Source organism: Pelophylax lessonae, assembly GCF_965119305.1.
Source record: "Pelophylax lessonae genome assembly, chromosome: 9".
Classification (NCBI taxonomy): Eukaryota; Metazoa; Chordata; class Amphibia; order Anura; family Ranidae; genus Pelophylax; species Pelophylax lessonae.
In genome coordinates this window covers 1,207,382-1,226,662 of record NC_138776.1, presented here as the reverse complement: position 1 = coordinate 1,226,662, position 19,281 = coordinate 1,207,382, and the positions used below count along the sequence as shown (strand labels likewise).

Genomic DNA, 19,281 nt, shown 5'->3' with positions numbered 1-19,281 from the left:
GCTCCCAGATACTCAGGTGCTCCCAGATACTCAGGTGCTCACAGGTACTCAGGTGCTCCCAGATACTCAGGTACTCACAGGTACTCAGGCACTCACAGGTACTCAGGTACTCCCAGGTACTCAGGTACTCCCAGGTACTCAGGTACTCCCAGGTACTCACAGGTACTCACAGGTGCTCCCAGATACTCAGGTGCTCCCAGATACTCAGGTGCTCACAGATACTCAGGTACTCCCAGGTACTCCCAGATACTCAGGTGCTCCCAGATACTCAGGTACTCACAGATACTCAGGTACTCACAGATACTCAGGTACTCCCAGGTACTCACAGATACTCAGGTACTACACTACACCCTCAGTCAGTGTACAATCTCAGTCACCAGTCTTACTTACCTAGTGTATGTCCCTTTAAGTCTGTCTCTAGCAGTTCCTGGCTGTTTTTTTTTTTTTTTTCTTTCCCTCAGACGGTCAGTCTCCGCTCTGCACCCGCCTCCCTCTGTCACTTCCCGGTCAGCCTTTGCTCGCTAGTCTCCTCTGGTCCCTCTCTGTCTGGGGGGGGGGGGGGTCCGCACCACTCGCCGCCCGCCGAAAAAAGGGGGGGGTTTACTGTTCCACTCGCCACCCGCAACAAGAGAGGGGGGGGGGTTACCGACCCGCTCGCCGCTCGCTTCTGGGGGGGGGTCGGGGTTCGAGCGCCGCTCCCCGCCGCTGCTCTCCTGGGGGGGGGGGGGGGCGGTTACTCACACGCGGTCGGTCACGCACACACTCCACACACACTCCTCTCTCCTGATCTCCCTGACAGCCTCTGATCCCGCGCTCTGCTCTCTGCTCCACAGCACCACCTACTGGCTGCTCACAACAGGCAAGGCTACCCTACTGTGGGCACTCCATACAATCCCATATACACAATCCTATACCCTCCCCAACCATACAATCCCCTATACACATCCTATACCCGCCCCAACCATACAATCCCATATACACAATCCTATACCCGCCCCAACCATACAATCCCATATACACAATCCTATACCCCCCCAACCATACAATCCCATATACACAATCCTATACCCTCCCCCAACCATACAATCCCATATACACCATCCTATACCCACCCCAACCATACAATCCCATATATACAATCCTTTACCCTCCCCAACCATACAATCCCATATACACCATCCTATACCCGCCCCAACCATACAATCCCCTATACACAATCCTATACCCGCCCCAACCATACAATCCCATATACACAATCCTATACCCACCCCAACCATACAATCCCATATACACAATCCTATACCCTCTCCAACCATACAATCCCATATACACCATCCTATACCCTCCCCAACCATACAATCCCATATACACAATCCTATACCCTCCCCAACCATACAATCCCATATACACAATCCTATACCCACCCCAACCATACAATCCCATATACACAATCCTATACCACCCCAACCATACAATCCCATATACACCATCCTATACCCTCCCCAACCATACAATCCCATATACACAATCCTATACCCTCCCCAACCATACAATCCCATATACACAATCCTATACCCTCCCCAACCATACAATCCCATATACACAATCCTATACCCACCCCAACCATACAATCCCCTATACACAATCCTATACCCGCCCCAACCATACAATCCCATATACACAATCCTATACCCGCAGTTGATCCAGAGGAAGGTGAAAACCCCAGCAAAGCATGATCCAATTTACTACAGCAGGGGAAAAATTCCTTCCTGATCCCCCGAGAGGCAATCGGATATTCCCTGGATCACCTTTACCTATAAATGTTACTATCCACTTATATTATGTACACCCAGGAAATAATCCAGGACTTTCTTAGAGCAATCTACTGAGCTGGCCAGAACCACCTCTGGAGGGAGTCTATTCCACATTTTCACAGCTCTTACTGTGAAGAAACCTTTCTGTGATGACCTTAAAGTGAACAACTTAACACCAAGTTCACTATAGTTACATAGTTACAAAGTTACATAGTTAGTGAGGTTGAATAAAGACAATAGTCCATCCAGTTCAACCTGTGTAGGTGTGAATCATTTCTCATACCCCTGAATGTTCCTATCCTTGAGATGTGTGTCTAAGAGTCTTTCAAAATTAGCCATACTTCCTGCAGTTACTACCATTTGTGGTAGAGAATTCCACAATCTTGTAGCCCTAACAGTAAAGAACCCCCCACGTTGCCTGAGGTTAAAACGCTTCTCCTCTAATTGCATTGTTTGCCCTCGAGTCCTCATGCAATCCCTTCGAATGAACAGCTTTTTTTCTATGCTGAGATCACCATTGAGATATTTATAAATTGCTATCATGCCCCCTCTCAGACGTCTCTTCTCCAGGGAGAATAAATCGAGCGATTGCAGCCGCTCTTCATAGGTAAGGTCCTCCAATCCCCTAATTAGTTTAGTTGCCCTTCTCTGGACTCTCTCCAGCTCCAACACATCCCTCCTGAGGACTGGCGACCAGAACTGGACAGAATACTCCAGATGCGGTCGGACCAGAGTTTTATAAAGTGGAAGGATTATAGTCTTATCTCTGGAATACATCCCTTTCTTTATGCATGCTAATATTCTGCTGGCCTTGGCAGCTGCCGCTTGACATTGCATGCTGTTGCCTAATCTATCATCAACCAAGACTCCCAGATCTTTCTCCATTTTTGATTCCCCCAAGGGTTCCCCTCCTAACGTGTATTGTGTTTTTATATTTTTAGTCCCAAAGTGCAAAACCTTACACTTCTCCACATTAAACCTCATTTGCCATGTCGTTGCCCACTCCGTTATTTTGTCCAGGTCATTCTGTAGGATATCTGCTTCATGCTGTGCAGTTATTGCCCTGCCCAATTTTCTGTCATCTGCAAAAACTGATATAGAACTACTGATCCCGACCTCAATGCTGTTTATGAATAATTTGAACAAGGTTGGTCCCAGGACTGAGCCTTGGGGGACCCCGCTTACTACCTCAGACCAGTCTGAGTATGCGCTGTTTATTACCACTCTTTGGACACGCCCCTTTAACCAGTTCTGTATCCAAGAGCAAACCTTGCGTTCGATGCCTGTGGACCATAATTTATAAATCAACCGTTTGTGGGGAACTGTATCAAACGCCTTAGCGAAATCCAGATACACCACATCCACTGATCTGCCCCTATCCAGGTACACCACATCCACTGGTCTGCCCCTATCTAGGTACACCACATCCACTGGTCTGTCCCTATCTAGCTCACAGCTCACCTCTTCATAGAATGTTAACAGATTGGTTTGACAAGAATGCCCATTTGTAAACCCGTGCTGATTACTGCTGATGATATTATTGATTTTAGCAAACTCTACGATATAGTCCCTTATCATCCCCTCCAGAAGTTTACATACTATTGCTGTCAGGCTGACCGGCCTATAATTTCCCGGGACATTGCCTCTGCCCTTTTTTGAATATCGGAATCACGTTAGCTTTCCTCCAATCCCCTGGTACATCTCCTGTCCTAATACTGTCAGCAAAGATCAGGAACAATGGTCTAGATATAACCTTACTGAGTTCCTTGAGTACTCTCGGATGTACACCATCCGGGCCTGGTGATTTGTTTTTGTTAAGTTTATCCAGCCTTTCCCTGATTTCACCCTCTGTTAGCCATAGTGGCAAGTCCTGTGTATTACTACTAACCATACAGTCATGGTCAGTGTACTCCATACAGTCATGGTCAGTGTACCCCATACAGTCATGGTCAGTGTACCCCATACAGTCATGGTCAGTGTACCCCATACAGTCATGGTCAGTGTACCCCATACAGTCATGGTCAGTGTACTCCATACAGTCATGGTCAGTGTACCCCATACAGTCATGGTCAGTGTACCCCATACAGTCATGGTCAGTGTACTCCATACAGTCATGGTCAGTGTACCCCATACAGTCATGGTCAGTGTACTCCATACAGTCATGGTCAGTGTACCTCTCCTTTTCCTGTGTAAAGACTGACGAGAAAAAAGCGCTCAGCACGGTTGCCTTTTCCTCGTCCTCCGTAACCATCCTCCCATCATCGTTCTTTATGTGTGCAATATGCTTTGACCTCGTTTTATTTGGACATGAACATGCTCTGACCTCGACTATATGGACCCCTTATGTATTTATACATGGAGATCATATCCCCCCTTATGTATTTATACATGGAGATCATATCCCCCCTTATGTATTTATACATGGAGATCATATCCCCCCTTATGTATTTATACATGGAGATCATATCCCCCCCCCTTATGTATTTATACATGGAGATCATATCCCCCCCCTTATGTATTTATACATGGAGATCATATCCCCCCTTATGTATTTATACATGGTGATCATATCCCTCCTTATGTATTTATACATGGAGATCATATCCCCCCTTATGTATTTATACATGGAGATCATATCCCCCCCTTATGTATTTATACATGGTGATCATATCCCTCCTTATGTATTTATACATGGAGATCATATCCCCCCTTATGTATTTATACATGGAGATCATATCCCCCCCTTATGTATTTATACATGGAGATCATATCCCCCCTTATGTATTTATACATGGAGATCATATCCCCCCTTATGTATTTATACATGGAGATCATATCCCCCCTTATGTATTTATACATGGTGATCATATCCCTCCTTATGTATTTATACATGGAGATCATATCCCCCCTTATGTATTTATACATGGAGATCATATCCCCCCCTTATGTATTTATACATGGAGATCATATCCCCCCTTATGTATTTATACATGGAGATCATATCCCCCCTTATGTATTTATACATGGAGATCATATCCCCCCTTATGTATTTATACATGGTGATCATATCCCTCCTTATGTATTTATACATGGAGATCATATCCCCCCCTTATGTATTTATACATGGAGATCATAACCCCCCTTATGTATTTATACATGGAGATCATATCCCCCCTTATGTATTTATACATGGAGATCACATCCCTCCTTATGTATTTATACATGGAGATAATATCCCCCCTTATGTATTTATTCATAGTGATCATATCCCCCCTTATGTATTTATACATGGTGATCATATCCCCCCCCCCCCCTTATGTATTTATACGTGGAGATCATGTGGAGTTTGGTAATTCGAACCTTCAGCTCCCTCCACATATTTTCTATGGGATTAAGGTCTGGAGACTGGCTAGGCCACTAAAGGAACCTTAATGTGCTTCTTCTTGAGCCACTCCTTTGTTGCCTCGGCCGTGTGTTTTGGGTCATTGTCATGCTGGAATACCCATCTATGACCCATTTTCAATGCCCTGGCTGAGGGAAGGAGGTTCTCACCCAATATTTGATGGTACATGACCCCGTCCATCATCCCTTTGATGCGGTGAAGTTGTCCTGTCCCCTTAGCAGAAAAACATTCCCAAAGGATAATGTTTCCACCTTCATATTTGACAGTGGGGGATGGTGTTTTTAGGCAGCATTCCTCCTCCTCCAAACACAGTGAGCTGAGTTGATGCCAAAGAGCTCGATTTTGGTCTCATCTGACCACAACACTTTCACCCAGTTCTCCTCTGAATCATTCAGATGTTCATTAGCAGACATCAGACGGGCTGTACATGTGATTTCCTGAGCAGGGGGACCTTGCGGGTGCTGTAGGATTTCAGTCCTTCACAACGTAGTGTGTTACCAATTGTTTTCTTGGTGACGATGGTCCCAGCTGAGATCATTGAGAAGATTCTCCTGTGTAGTTCTGGGCTGATTCCTCACCGTTCTCCATCATCATTGAACCTCCATGAGATGAGATCTTCCATGGAGCCCCAGACTGAGGGTGACTGACAGTTATTTTCTGTTTCTTACATTTGTGAATAATCGCACCGACTGTTGTCACCCTCTCACCAAGCTGCTTGGCGATGGTCTTGAAGCCATTCCAGCCTTGTGTAGGTCTACAATTTTCTCCCTGACCTCCTTGGGCAGCTCTTTGGTCTTGGCCATGGTGGAGAGATTGAAATCTGATTGGTTGATTCTGTGGAGAGGTGTCCTTTATACAGGTAACAAGCTGAGATTAGGAGCACTCCCTTTAAGAGAATCCTCCTAATCTCAGCTTGTTACCTGTATAGAAGACACCTGGGAGCCAGAAATCTTGTTGATTGATAGGGGATCGAATACTATTTTTCCTCACTGTATACATGGTGATCATATCCCCCCTTATGTATTTATACATGGAGATCGTATCCCCCCTTATGTATTTATACATGGTGATCATATCCCCCCTTAATCTCCTCTTCTCAGGAGAGAATAAATTCAGTTCCTCTAATCTCTTCTCATAGCTGAGCTCCTCCATGCCTCTTATCAGTTTGGTTGCCCTTCTCTGCACTTTCTCCAGTTCCCCGATATCCTTTCTGAGAACCGGAGCCCAAAACTGAACTGCATATTCCAGATGAGGTCTTACTAATGATTTGTACAGATATCATCTCTCTCTCTGGAGTCCATGCCTCCTTCTCCCCTATGGATTCCCCCGGTTCTAGTCGCCAGGTCTGTAAACCTGCTGAAGGGTTCCCACCATCCCCGTACTGAGTTCCCACGTCTGTACACCCGCTGTGCTCCTTATGAGGGGTTCCCACCATCCCTGTGCTGAGTTCCTGGGTCTGTACACCCGCTGTGCCCATTATGAGGGGTTCCCCCCATTCCTGTGCTGAGTTCCCGGGTCTGTACACCCGCTGTGCCCATTATGAGGGGTTCCCACCATCCCTGTGCTGAGTTCCCGGGTCTGTACCCCCGCTGTGCCCATTATGAGGGGTTCCCACCATCCCTGTGCTGAGCTCCTGGGTCTGTACACCTGCTGTGCCCATTATGAGGGGTTAATTTTGTTTATTGAAAAAATCTTACAAACAACAACTTATATACAATAAAACCATAATAAATGAATAAATAAATAACATATTTACAAAATAATTAAATATAACTATACAAAACCAAAAACCAAACAAGAACATAATAAATAAACCAAGTCGCGCACAGCATAAACCCTACGAGAGAGCCAGACTAAGGAACATCACCGTCACCATGCATGGAGCCTTTTATCAAAAATATATTTTATCTGAGAATCTAGGGGAGTGAAGCAAGGACAGAAAGAAAAGCCGCACACCCCGAGATCAACAGGCAGCAGCTACAGAGTCCTGATATTCCTCCACGCCTTTATCCAGGCCTCCTGCTGCCACCTGTCTTTCTCAAGACCCCGAATCTTCCCAACCTCACCCAGAATGTTCTGCACCACCTCAACAGGGAGGATTTTACTCCGTAAGGATACCTGGCACCGTGCACTCCATGTGAAATAACAGACTACTAGACTAACTAAGAAAAGTGTTTCTAAATCATAATCCCGGCGAGTCTGGAATGCCCCATACACCCACTCTGCATAACTCATATGAGGGAGGAAGGGTACACTCAGAGCCCTCCCTACCCTCTTGTACACCTCTATATTAAAAGGGCACTGAAGCAGAAAATGATCCATGGACTCCACCGCTCTTCCACACTCTACTCTCGGGCAGCCTGATCACTCACAGAGAGAAACTTCAGGTTGCCCTTCACATATAGTTTTCCATGGAAAGCGAGCAAAGCCTGATCCCTAAACTTCATTGGGATTCTCTCCAAATTAATCAAACGCAAACCCTCCCCCACAACCAGGCTTGGGCAATCCCTTAAGGCCAGTGGTTTGCAAAAAACAGAACTCATGATCCACTTCTCATGAAGTTTCCTTGGAAGAGATCTGATCTCCCCTGCCGTTACTTGCCACTGCCAAAGTATTTTCAAACATGGGGCAACATAAGCTGGGAGCTTATCATGCTTGACCCTCAGGCTTTTCAATGGCCCACCATTTTCCCAGTTTCGCAGAAAGGGCCTAAACCAGGACTGTAAAATACCCACCCACCCAGGCGGTCTCTCTGCCAACATGTTACCCAGGTTGTACTTTACAAACATCAGAGAGAAAAAGACTACAGGGTTGATCATTCCTAGACCACCCTCCCGCCTAGGAAGATAAGTCACACTCCTTTTGACAAGGTTTATTCTGTTCCCCCATAACAGCTGGAAGAAACAACTATAGATCCTGGTATAGAGAGACACTGGTAAAACGCAGAAAAAACTGACATACAGAAAAATTGGAATCAGGTAACCTTTGATCAGATCAACCTTTTCCCTTAAGGAAAACCGCCAACTTTTCCAGCTCACCACCTTGGCATTCGCATTCTCCAGCCTGTTCACCCAATCTGCATGACCATAGTCATCTGGGCCAAATTCAATGCCTAGAACTCTAATTTTTTGTTGTGGCTCCGGGAAGTCACCCGGGAGAACAAAGCTCCCACCTTCCACGCCCATCCAGAAAGCTTCACACTTGTCCTGGTTGACCTTTGAACCTGATGTTTCCACATACTGCCTTATCACTGAGACCACCTCCTGCGCTTCCACAGTCCCAGAGACAAAAACAGAAACGTCATCAGCATAAGCCACAACCTTCAAAGGAGGCTCACCAGCGATGCCCAAAGGTACCCCACACAATGGTCCACTCTCTAGCCTTCTAATGAAGGGGTCGATTGCAAACGTATATAGCAGAGGACTCCCAAGGACACCCTGATGCACACCTGAGCCAACCACAAAGGGCTGCCCAACCCAACCATTAACCAGAGGAAAGCTTTCAGCCCCTTTGTACAAAATCTTGAGCCAATCAATGAAACCCCCCTCCAAGCCATACTTGCCAAGAAGGAGCCATAGGTACTCATGATTAACCCTATCAAAGGCCTTAGCCTGATCCAATGTCAGCAGATATTTACCCCAACCAGCAGCCCTACAACCCTCCAAGACCTCCCGGACAGCTAACACAGCTGAGAAAGTGCTTCTACCCTGGACCGAGCAGTGCTGGTGATGGGATAACAATTCGCCTGCCACTGATGATAATCGCCAGAAAAACATCTTTGCCAGTATCTTTATATCGACATTAAGAAGGCTAATGGGGCGCCAATTCTCAATCATCGAAGGATCTTTGCCCTTTGACAGAAGAATCACTGCAGATTGCCTCATGGAAGGAGGGAGAGAACCCTCATACAAACAGCCATTAAAAACCTCCGCAAGGTGTGAAGCCAGGATCGTCTTAAAACATTCATAAAATTTGGCTGTCAAACCATCTGGCCCTGGCGTTTTCCTGATGGCTAGTTTATCAATAGCCTGGATCACCTCATCTGCAGTGATTTCATCTGTCAAATTCATCAAAGGAACAATATTTCCCAGACCTGGTGTAGAGTCCAAAAAACTCAACATCCCTGCCCGATCAAGGTTCCTTCCTCCCAGGAGATCAGCATAGTATGACCTGACGACCTCCAGGATCCCTGACCTAGACTTCGTCAGAGAGCCCGTACTGTCCTTCAGGCCATTGACCGTCTTAACTGCTACGCTCTGTTTACAATTCTGGTAAGGGTCAGGCGAATGGTATTTCCCATAGTCCCTTTCCTGAACCAAAGAGGCGTGCTGGTCATATTGATGTCTCCTCATTAGGAGCTTCACCTCAGAGATCGCCCCAGAATCTCCTCCATTCGATACAAGGCGGTCAAGTTTCCTCCGCAAACGCTGGTAGGTGATACACTTATCTTGCTGTCTCTTTCTCCCTATGGCCTTGAAAAGCCTAACAGTCCGCTGTTTTATAAGCTCCCACCATTCTGACTTACCGTTGCAAAAGTCTAGGGCACGTTACCATACCGGAAAAAAGGACCGCAACCCCGCTGTAAGGCTCGGCCGCAAGAGACCAAAAGGAGGGACCACGCTTCCACTCCTTCTTTGCCCGATGTATATCAGCCAGATTACTCAGATGGGTCTCTTGCAAAAACAAAATGTCAGCATCAAAATCGCTGAGCAAAAATAAGGCCATATGACGAGCACTCACTGATTTTAAGCTGGCAACATTAATGGTTGCCACTTTTAACGGAGTGGGAACTGCCATTAGGATATTTGAGGCAGCCGTTTCTTAGCCTGACTACTCTCTCTCCCTGGAGAACCAGTGCGCTTCAATGCACCCAGGGACTCATCATCCATGGAAGACGCTGTACTCAACGAGTCCCATTCATCGTCATCGTCTGACAGGACCCAAAACTTATTTGTCAAAAGCAAAACCTTAGGACTTTGGGCAACCGAATACCTTTTTTTTCCTTCTTTTGCCCTTCTTTCTTTTCTCCTCCAACCATTCCACATCATCCTTGGACAAACTGCAAATTACAGTTTCCCCACTCTTACCCTCCCCTTCACCCCCACTCCCCCTTACCTTATCTGCCACCAAGCCAGCCTCTTCACCATTCTCCCCACTCCTCTGCATCCCACGGTCCCTAATAGAACATTCTCGGTAACTGATACCTTACATACAGACTGGGAGGACACTGACACTCTAGGTAAACGCACAGACTGGGGCGCCACAGACTTGGAAGACACTGACACACCGGGAATTGGCACAGACTGGGGCACCACAGACTGGGAAGACACTGACACACTGGGAATTGGCACAGACTGGGGCACCACAGACTGGGAAGACACAGGCACACTAGGTAAACGCACAGACTGGGGCACCACAGACTGGGAAGACACTGACACACTGGGCATTGGCACAGACTCGCAGGCACCCTAGATGCTGAGCTCTGAGCATCCTCCATGTCCAGGCGGAAGAACTCTCTCATGAGCTCAGGCTGGTTATGCATTGCCTCAGAACACTGACTAAAAGCATGCCCAACCGCATTCCAAAAGTTGCACCTTTTAATATTGCAATCCTTTGCCAAATGCCCTAAATCCTGACACAGAGAGCATTTCATTACTGGACAGGAGGATGCAAAGTGCCCTTTATCCCCACACTTATTGCACAGCTTTGGCTGGCCTGGATAGAAGATGGTCAGTCTGTCCCTCCCAAGGAAAGCTGAGGATGGCAGATGCTGGATGACATTGTCAATGACTCTTAGTTTTAGCTGCACAGACCATCCCCCCATCCATATTCCTCGATCATCCACAACTTTCTGTAAGGGGCTCAGGATGTCTCCATATCTCTTCAGCCATACAGATAAATCCCCTTGTGGTATAGATTCATTGCGCACAAGATTTGTCACCATTTTAATGAGTGGCTGACATGACACAACCTTGGGGATGAGCCCTTTCCAGTCCAGCAGGCTCCTACACACATGTTCATATTTTTCCCAAAATATGTCCAAAGACTCCGGACGGATAAAAGACAAATCGTACTTATAGCCGGTCAGACTGATCAGGGCAAAGATATCTGTGGGTCTAAACGCTATCTGCAGAATTTTATCAAGCACAGCTCTCCTATATGGAGGAATACCCTCACCCTCCCAATGAAGCTGCACAACATTTCTCCTTTTAAATAGTGAGAAAGATAAAACCTTTCCATGTTCCTTCTCCCCTCCCAGATCCTGCAGCAGCACCAGCATAGGTTTTCCTCCCAGAAACACCACCAGCAATTGCAGCATTATCTTTAGACACAACCACACCTGCTGACAAGGAGCCTGAAACAATCATTGCAGTCTTTGGAGCATCAGAGACCAGACCCACCCCCTCCCCCTGCTCTGAGCACTCAGCTACTTTCCTGGGTTCAATCACAGTCTTGTCTACTGCAGACTCCAAAAAAGTTGTAGCACTACTGCTCCCAGCATCTCCACCATTCTCAGGAACAACAGCTTTATCTGGGTCAGAAAAAGCCTCTGCAATGCTCCTCTCTGCAGACTCTTCCCCCAGAAGCTCATAGTTATTTGCAGCTTTCCCACCAATTGCATTTAAAGTTTTTCCAGCAGGTGCATCAGGTTGCACTGCATGCTGCACATTGTCTATGGGTGTGGGCTGACAGCCCATAGCACTACAACCCTCAGCAAGCACATTGTCATTATTAAAGTTCACATCACCATCTTGCACACACACTGTACCTGCTTGCTGTGTTACCTCTGCTGTGTCATGGCTGATGGTGGGATCAAACTTCCTCCTGGTTGTTGCAGATTTTATGGTAAATCTTCCTTTCTCCACAGGTCTCTCTCTCACAGGGCGAGGAACGGTATCCATCTCCTCAGACAGGGGAGGACTGGGCCAGGGGCAGGGGGGCAATTGCCCCCCCCCCCCCCGGGCTGCTCTGATGCCCTGTAAAAAGAATGCACCAGTTCTGCCACAGACATGCCTAAACGGCAGAGGCCGTTTCTTCGCCCCACTGGAGACTCTCTTCCCATAGCTAGCTTCGAACGAGCTGTCCCAGCTCCCCCAAACTGCCGCCTCGGGAACCTGGATTCGGCAGGTGAGTAGGGAATACCTGGAGCCTCATCCTGGAATTGGGGTCAGGAGGAGGCTGGGAAGAGGGGGAGTGGGGCAGAGTCACTGCACCATGGGCCTCTGGTTTCGATTTGCCTCTTGGGCCGAAAGTTGCCAGTCAGCCCCTGTCCTCAGCTGAGGAATCCGCAGAGAAATTGAACTTTCTTCCATCCAGAGGGGATTCCAGCTCAGTGACGAACTCCAGTATCCCAGTACCCCCCTCAACCTCCTGCTCAGATGTTCCACATTGCTGCTGCAGAGGGAGGGAGACAGAGGCCTCCACCATTGGGGGCTCAGCAGATGTCTGAGGTGTTGAAGAGCTGGGCTCATCCTCCGGGCCCACTTTCTCACTCTCTGCTGACTCTGTCGGTACCTGCATCTCCTCACTGACTGGGTCACTCTCCATGCTGGAAACGGCTCCTCTCCTCATATGGCTGAAACGTTCCTCATTCCTGTATTTCTCCTTAAATGCTCCACTGCTTTCCTTCAGAGAGCTCACCAGCTCTTTCTGCTTCCTCAAAGCTTGCTCCAAGTCCTTCAATTCAGGCCTCAGAGCCGTTCTCTTCTTGCTGTAGTGTTTGGCACAAAACAGCTTTTTCTTTTTAAATTCCGCTTACAAAGCTGCCAATTTCTCCTCCTCTTTCTCAATCCGTGTCAGCTTTTCAACAGTCCTCCGTCTAAAGGTAGACAGGGATTCATCTCTCCTTAGGCCAAGCCCAATGTCTTCCATAGACTGAGGCCTAGTCTCAGGCCTATCCAGGGGGCCCCGCCGGGGTCCTTCCCAGGATCCAGCATCCCTCCTGGGGCAGAAAAGCAACTCTAGCCCCTGGCTTCTGGAAGCACATGAGCTAAGGAACCAGCAACCTCACACCTCGCTGTCAGGGAGTGGAATGGCAGTTTCCCACCATCCCTGTGCTGAGTATATATCTTTTTGTTTTTAGCTCCAGTAGTTAAGACATTTTAATGTCTTGTAGACTGCTTTTCATACTTTTATATTGTATCACATTGTATTATTATTTTTTTTTTTAAATAGCCCTAGATCTGTGATGGGGAACCTTTGCACCCCCTGGTGTTATGGAACTACATTTCCCATGATGCTCATGCCCTCTGCATTGTAGTGGAGCATCATGGGAAATGAAGATCCAAAACATCTGAGGTGCCAAGGTTCCCCATCACTGAGATGGACTTGCATCTTTTTTCAACTATGTAACAATGTAACTATTATATATTCATATGTTTTTATATATAGCATGTGGATATATAATGTATTTACATGGGAGTGGATTTCAGTGATATTATGTATAGCTATGAATATGTTTGTATTGTATTATAGTTATTGTATTGTCATTTTTGGGTCTAGATGGCGTCGGCAGGAGGGGTGGACACTACCCGGGCACACCTCTTCTATTATGCCGGGGAGCGAGCGCGCATCCTGGCGCAGTCCTATTTTGAAACGAACCCTCTGCATTTCTCCTACTCTCAGCTGGTGTGTCGGACGGCCATTGAAGGTAAATAGAGCTGCATTGTATACATGTTACAGGGCAGGGCTGGCCGCTCCAGGGTGTCAGCCGGTAAGTGATAATCAGAAATGAGGAAACCTTCCCTATATAATCAGCAGAATACTCGGAAAAGTTGGACATTGGCTTTCATTCTAGTCAGCTGACATCTGAGAGTCTCCCAGCTCTGGGTAATATAATAAGATTAGACGGGATTGGTGGAGTTTGGAGACCTTTTTCCTGTTGTGTAAAAATATAGCCAAGAGAACCCAAATTCTACCGCCAGGTTATAGGATGTGAGAGCAAAAATGGCTGCGCTCAGGCCAGGGCGGTCACTGCAGATCCATAAAGATTTCCCTGGCTGTAGCTTCTTCATATAAATGCTTTATTGGTACACAGTACAGATTCCATAAATTGCCGGCTAAGACTCTATGGATCTGTTGTGTACAAACCTCAGTAGCTCAAGGTGAAATTTACATACAAACATGAATGAGTCACAGGGGTGAGAGATAAAAATGCCTAAAAGGGAAATATAAATATCTAACAAAACTTTTAGTGTGCCAAATAGATTATAATAAAAAGTTGAAGTTGCTTTTCACGTTTTTCAAGAAACTTTTTGCACATAAAGCGTTGTGAAGATTGATTAAAAAAATTATTTGTTTTTATTTATTATTTTATTTAAAGCAATTATTATGTGCTTTTTTCTATTTTTTTTTTTTTTTTTTTTTTTTTATTTGAAAGAATTTATGAGGCCAGGCATAGCGTAAATGAAGAAAGGATTAGGAAATGTACTTTTACAATCAATAGTGGCTTTTACATATTGAGATTACACAATAATACATTGTTGCACTTTATATTTTGCTATACCTAAAAGGGAAATACTTCTGCTCTACTCTCTCTTTAGCTAACCCATAGTGCTCTGGGAAGCCTTTGTCATCTAACAAATCTATTACATTTTATTTGTATAACAAAGAGTGTCTGTGTGCATGTATATATATGTACAGTATGTGTAAAGTGTGTGCATGTACAGTATGTAGTATATCTACAGTGTGAATGCTGGGTGAATCTTCAGGTCGGGGGAAGGGTTTCACTGATAACTGATGTGTCTTTATCTCTTGTCCCCGTTCTGTGTGATTAGGGGAGCAGGAGGGTCGCACAGACGTCAGTCACCCCGTTCATGCTGATAATTGTATCCTGGACACGGAAGAGAAAGCTTGCTGGAAGGAGCCGCCTGCGTACATCCATAGAGACTACAGGTGGGTGCGGGACCCCTATAACACTTCCTGTATATAATAATTAATATAGCTAAAAGTTTGGAACCCCCTCACCATCACACCAATAATACACACCCCATTCCCAACCCCCGAGCCTCACCCACCTACCAACCGCTCACAGAAAACCTACCGTAAACAGGCGTGGCAACATACATGTACATTACCGGGGTTGCTTTTGGGTTTGGGGGGCACTTGTGCATGCCCCCTGCCAACCTGTGCTGTGATTGGCAGCTGATATAAGCTGAATCCTGCTGATTGGCTGTATCCAATCACACAGTGGGAGGAATAGTGCCCCATCATTGGTGTCAGTGGGAGGAATAGTGTCCCATCATTGGTGTCAGTGGAAGGAATAGTGTCCCATCATTGGTGTCAGTGGGAGGAATAGTGTCCCATCATTGGTGTCAGTGGGAGGAATAGTGTCCCATCATTGGTATCAGTGGGAGGAATAGTGCCCCATCATTGGTGTAAGTGGGAGGAATAGTGTCCCATCGTTGGTGTCAGTGGAAGGAATAGTGTCCCATCATTGGTGTCAGTGGGAGGAATAGTGTCCCATCATTGGTATCAGTGGGAGGAATAGTGCCCCATCATTGGTGTCAGTGGGAGGAATAGTGTCCCATCATTGGTGTCAGTGGGAGGAATAGTGTCCCATTATTGGTGTCAGTGGGAGGAATACTGTCCCATCATTGGTGTCAGTGGGAGGAATAGTGTCCCATCATTGGTGTCAGTGGGAGGAATAGTGTCCCATCATTGGTATCAGTGGGAGGGATAGTGCCCCATCATTGGTGTTAGTGGGAGGAATAGTGTCCCATCATTGGTGTCAGTGGGAGGAATAGTGTCCCATCATTGGTATCAGTGGGAGGAATAGTGTCCCATCATTGGTATCAGTGGGAGGAATAGTGCCCCATCATTGGTGTCAGTGGGAGGAATAGTGCCCCATCATTGGTGTCAGTAAGAGGAATAGTGTCCCATCATTGGTGTCAGTGGGAGGAATAGTGTCCCATCATTGGTGTCAGTGGGAGGAATAGTGTCCCATCATTGGTTTCAGTGGAAGGAATAGTGTACCATCATTGGTGTCAGTGGGAGGAATAGTGTCCCATCATTGGTGTCAGTGGGAGGAATAGTGCCCCATCATTGGTGTCAGTGGGAGGAATAGTGTCCCATCATTGGTGTCAGTGGGAGGAATAGTGTCCCATCATTGGTGTCAGTGGGAGGAATAGTGTCCCATCATTGGTGTCAGTGGGAGGAATAGTGTAGCATCATTGGTATCAGTGGGAGGAATAGTGTCCCATCATTCGTATCAGTGGGAGGAATATAGCCCCATCATTGGTGTCAGTGGGAGGAATAGTGCCCCATCATTGGTGTCAGTAAGAGGAATAGTGTCCCATCATTGGTGTCAGTGGGAGGAATAGTGTCCCATCATTGGTGTCAGTGGGAGGAATAGTGCCCCATCATTGGTGTCAGTGGGAGGAATAGTGTCCCATCATTGGTATCAGTGGGAGGAATAGTGTCCCATCATTGGTATCAGTGGGAGGAATAGTGCCCCATCATTGGTGTCAGTGGGAGGAATAGTGCCCCATCATTGGTGTCAGTAAGAGGAATAGTGTCCCATCATTGGTGTCAGTGGGAGGAATAGTGTCCCATCATTGGTGTCAGTGGGAGGAATAGTGTCCCATCATTGGTGTCAGTGGGAGGAATAGTGTCCCATCATTGGTGTCAGTGGGAGGAATAGTGTCCCATCATTGGTGTCAGTGGGAGGAATAGTGTAGCATCATTGGTATCAGTGGGAGGAATAGTGTCCCATCATTCGTATCAGTGGGAGGAATATAGCCCCATCATTGGTGTCAGTGGGAGGAATAGTGCCCCATCATTGGTGTCAGTAAGAGGAATAGTGTCCCATCATTGGTGTCAGTGGGAGGAATAGTGTCCCATCATTGGTGTCAGTGGGAGGAATAGTGCCCCATCATTGGTGTCAGTGGGAGGAATAGTGTCCCATCATTGGTATCAGTGGGAGGAATAGTGTCCCATCATTGGTATCAGTGGGAGGAATAGTGCCCCATCATTGGTGTCAGTGGGAGGAATAGTGTCCCATCATTGGTATCAGTGGGAGGAATAGTGTCCCATCATTGGTATCAGTGGGAGGAGTTGTTTCCCATCATTCAGCTTCGGGTGTGGCTGCTGGAAGGTTCTCTGGCTGTGTGTCTGTTGCTGCTGCAGGTGATCTGTGTAAGAGGGTGTGAGGTGAAATCCCTCCCAGCTCTCCTGGCCCCCTTCTGGGGAAGCCATGGAGGCCAGCAGGGCCTCTCCTGCTGGAGGCTCTCAGACATCCCCTGGGCGGATGGATGGCACCCCTGCTCCTGTGCAGCCCGTGGTTGGTGATCTCTCTGCACCTGGTGAGGATGAAGATGCTGGATCCATTCGGGAGCGAGTGGTGGCCGGGATCAAAGTCCTCAATAAGGAGAGAGACAAGCTCTACAAGCTTAGAGCGGATTTAAAGCGCCTGAGAAAGCAGCGTGAAGGCTTGTTCAGCAAGAACCGTGGATCAATGGATTCAGAGGTCCAATTAGCGAAAGTCCGTGTGGATCATCAAGAAACTATCGTGGCCATGATGGAAGGCAGGGATGGTCCCTTCAGGGAGAAGTTTTGCAATGAACGGAGGTTTGCAAAGATGGAGGTGGAGGAGGAGACCCCCGGTTCTGACCCCCTTCCCCCTCAAGGTGAGGTAAGCAGCCCATTGCCATCTCAGGGCTCAGGAGGCATGTTGAAAGTTATACAGGTAATGGAGTCTCCAATGCAGGAAGATCAGCTGGTGTTTGGTGATGTGGAGGACTTACCTGAGAGTGTGCCTGATAAAGTAAAGTATATAAAGCCCCAGCTTACAGATAAAACAGTTTTTGTGCCTTTTAGCACCTTGCCTAATGATGGGTTTCCTAATGACACTCCGGGTGATTCCCCTATGCTCAGCAATGTTGTGCCTGCTGCTGATGTCTCTAAACAGGAAAAGTTGTGTTTAAAAAATGACATTTCTGCTGAAGAACCACAAAACCCAGAAGAGCCGATTAACCCCCCTTCTGCTGAGCTTAAAACTATTTCAGTCACTGTTGAACAGGACTCTACAGCGCAGCAGCAGGAAACATCTGGTACTGCATCAGAAACAGTTATCCCTAATAACATTGCAGGCATGGTGGATCCCACCATTATATGTGGAACTGATAATGCTGCTTGTTTAGGCCAAGCTGGTAAAAATAATAATAGTAGTGTACCTGATAATGTGACATCAGTGTGGGGTCTTGGCCCTAATAAGCCTACATTTGCACAGGTGGTAAGCTGTGCTCCTGGCAATATCACCAAGCCAGGGTTACAATCAAGGAGGAGCTCTGCTTCTAATCAGGGTTTTCCCTCGCGGGCTGCCACTATGAGCACCATTGGATCTGGTATTGGATCTATGGCTTCTGCTGGGGGTCCAAGGCGGAACGTAGTCCTCCTTAAATGGGAAGGTGGTGCAGTCCCTCTAGCAAGGCGTATGGTGGTGGACCTGATCTTAGATATGGGTTTTGGGGCTAATGACCTATATGCCCTGATACATGTGGCTGGAAGCCGGGAATACACAGTTAGTTTCACCAGACCAGAGGGTCTTGACTTGTTCTGGGAACGATATATGGCTCGGTGCAGGTCAAGACCCGAATGGGAAGGTCTGGTGCCAGTGGCAGTTTCCCAAAGGTCAACAGTGAAGAAAATTACTATTGTCCTTACAAATGAGAGTGTTCCTGCTCGGGACTTAGAGGTCTGGTTGAGAAATTATGGGGATGTTTTGACCAGGCCGGATAAAATTCATGATGAGCGTGGCATCTGGACCGGGGGTTGGTCGGTAACGGTCAGGTTGGCTAGGGATGGGAATGTTGTCCGTCACCTGCCCTCCTCTGCCTTTATAGGGAGGGATAGGATGACCATTTTTTATCCCGGTCAGCCAAAACTGTGTCACCGCTGTGGAGAAAAGGGGCATTTTAGCTCCTCTTGTTCAGCTCTGATCTGTTCAGTGTGTCGGGGGCAGGGTCATGTGGCCAGGGACTGCACCCAGGCGATAAGGTGCAACCTGTGCCTGCGCCTTGGCCACCCCTACAGCCGATGTCCTGAAGCCTGGCATAATATGGATAG

At 47.1% G+C, this 19,281-nt stretch overlaps 1 protein-coding gene across 1 annotated transcript in view; it reads left to right on the top strand.

Annotated features, from left to right (window-relative positions):
- Window positions 1-19,281, top strand: part of P3H3 (prolyl 3-hydroxylase 3) — a 95,250-nt gene that overhangs the window by 49,903 nt on the left and 26,066 nt on the right. Inside the window, exons 11-12 of the mRNA XM_082269184.1 lie at window positions 13,720-13,867; window positions 14,994-15,111. Coding sequence (XP_082125310.1) covers window positions 13,720-13,867; window positions 14,994-15,111 — 266 coding nt within the window. The remainder of the gene's footprint in view (window positions 1-13,719; window positions 13,868-14,993; window positions 15,112-19,281) is intronic.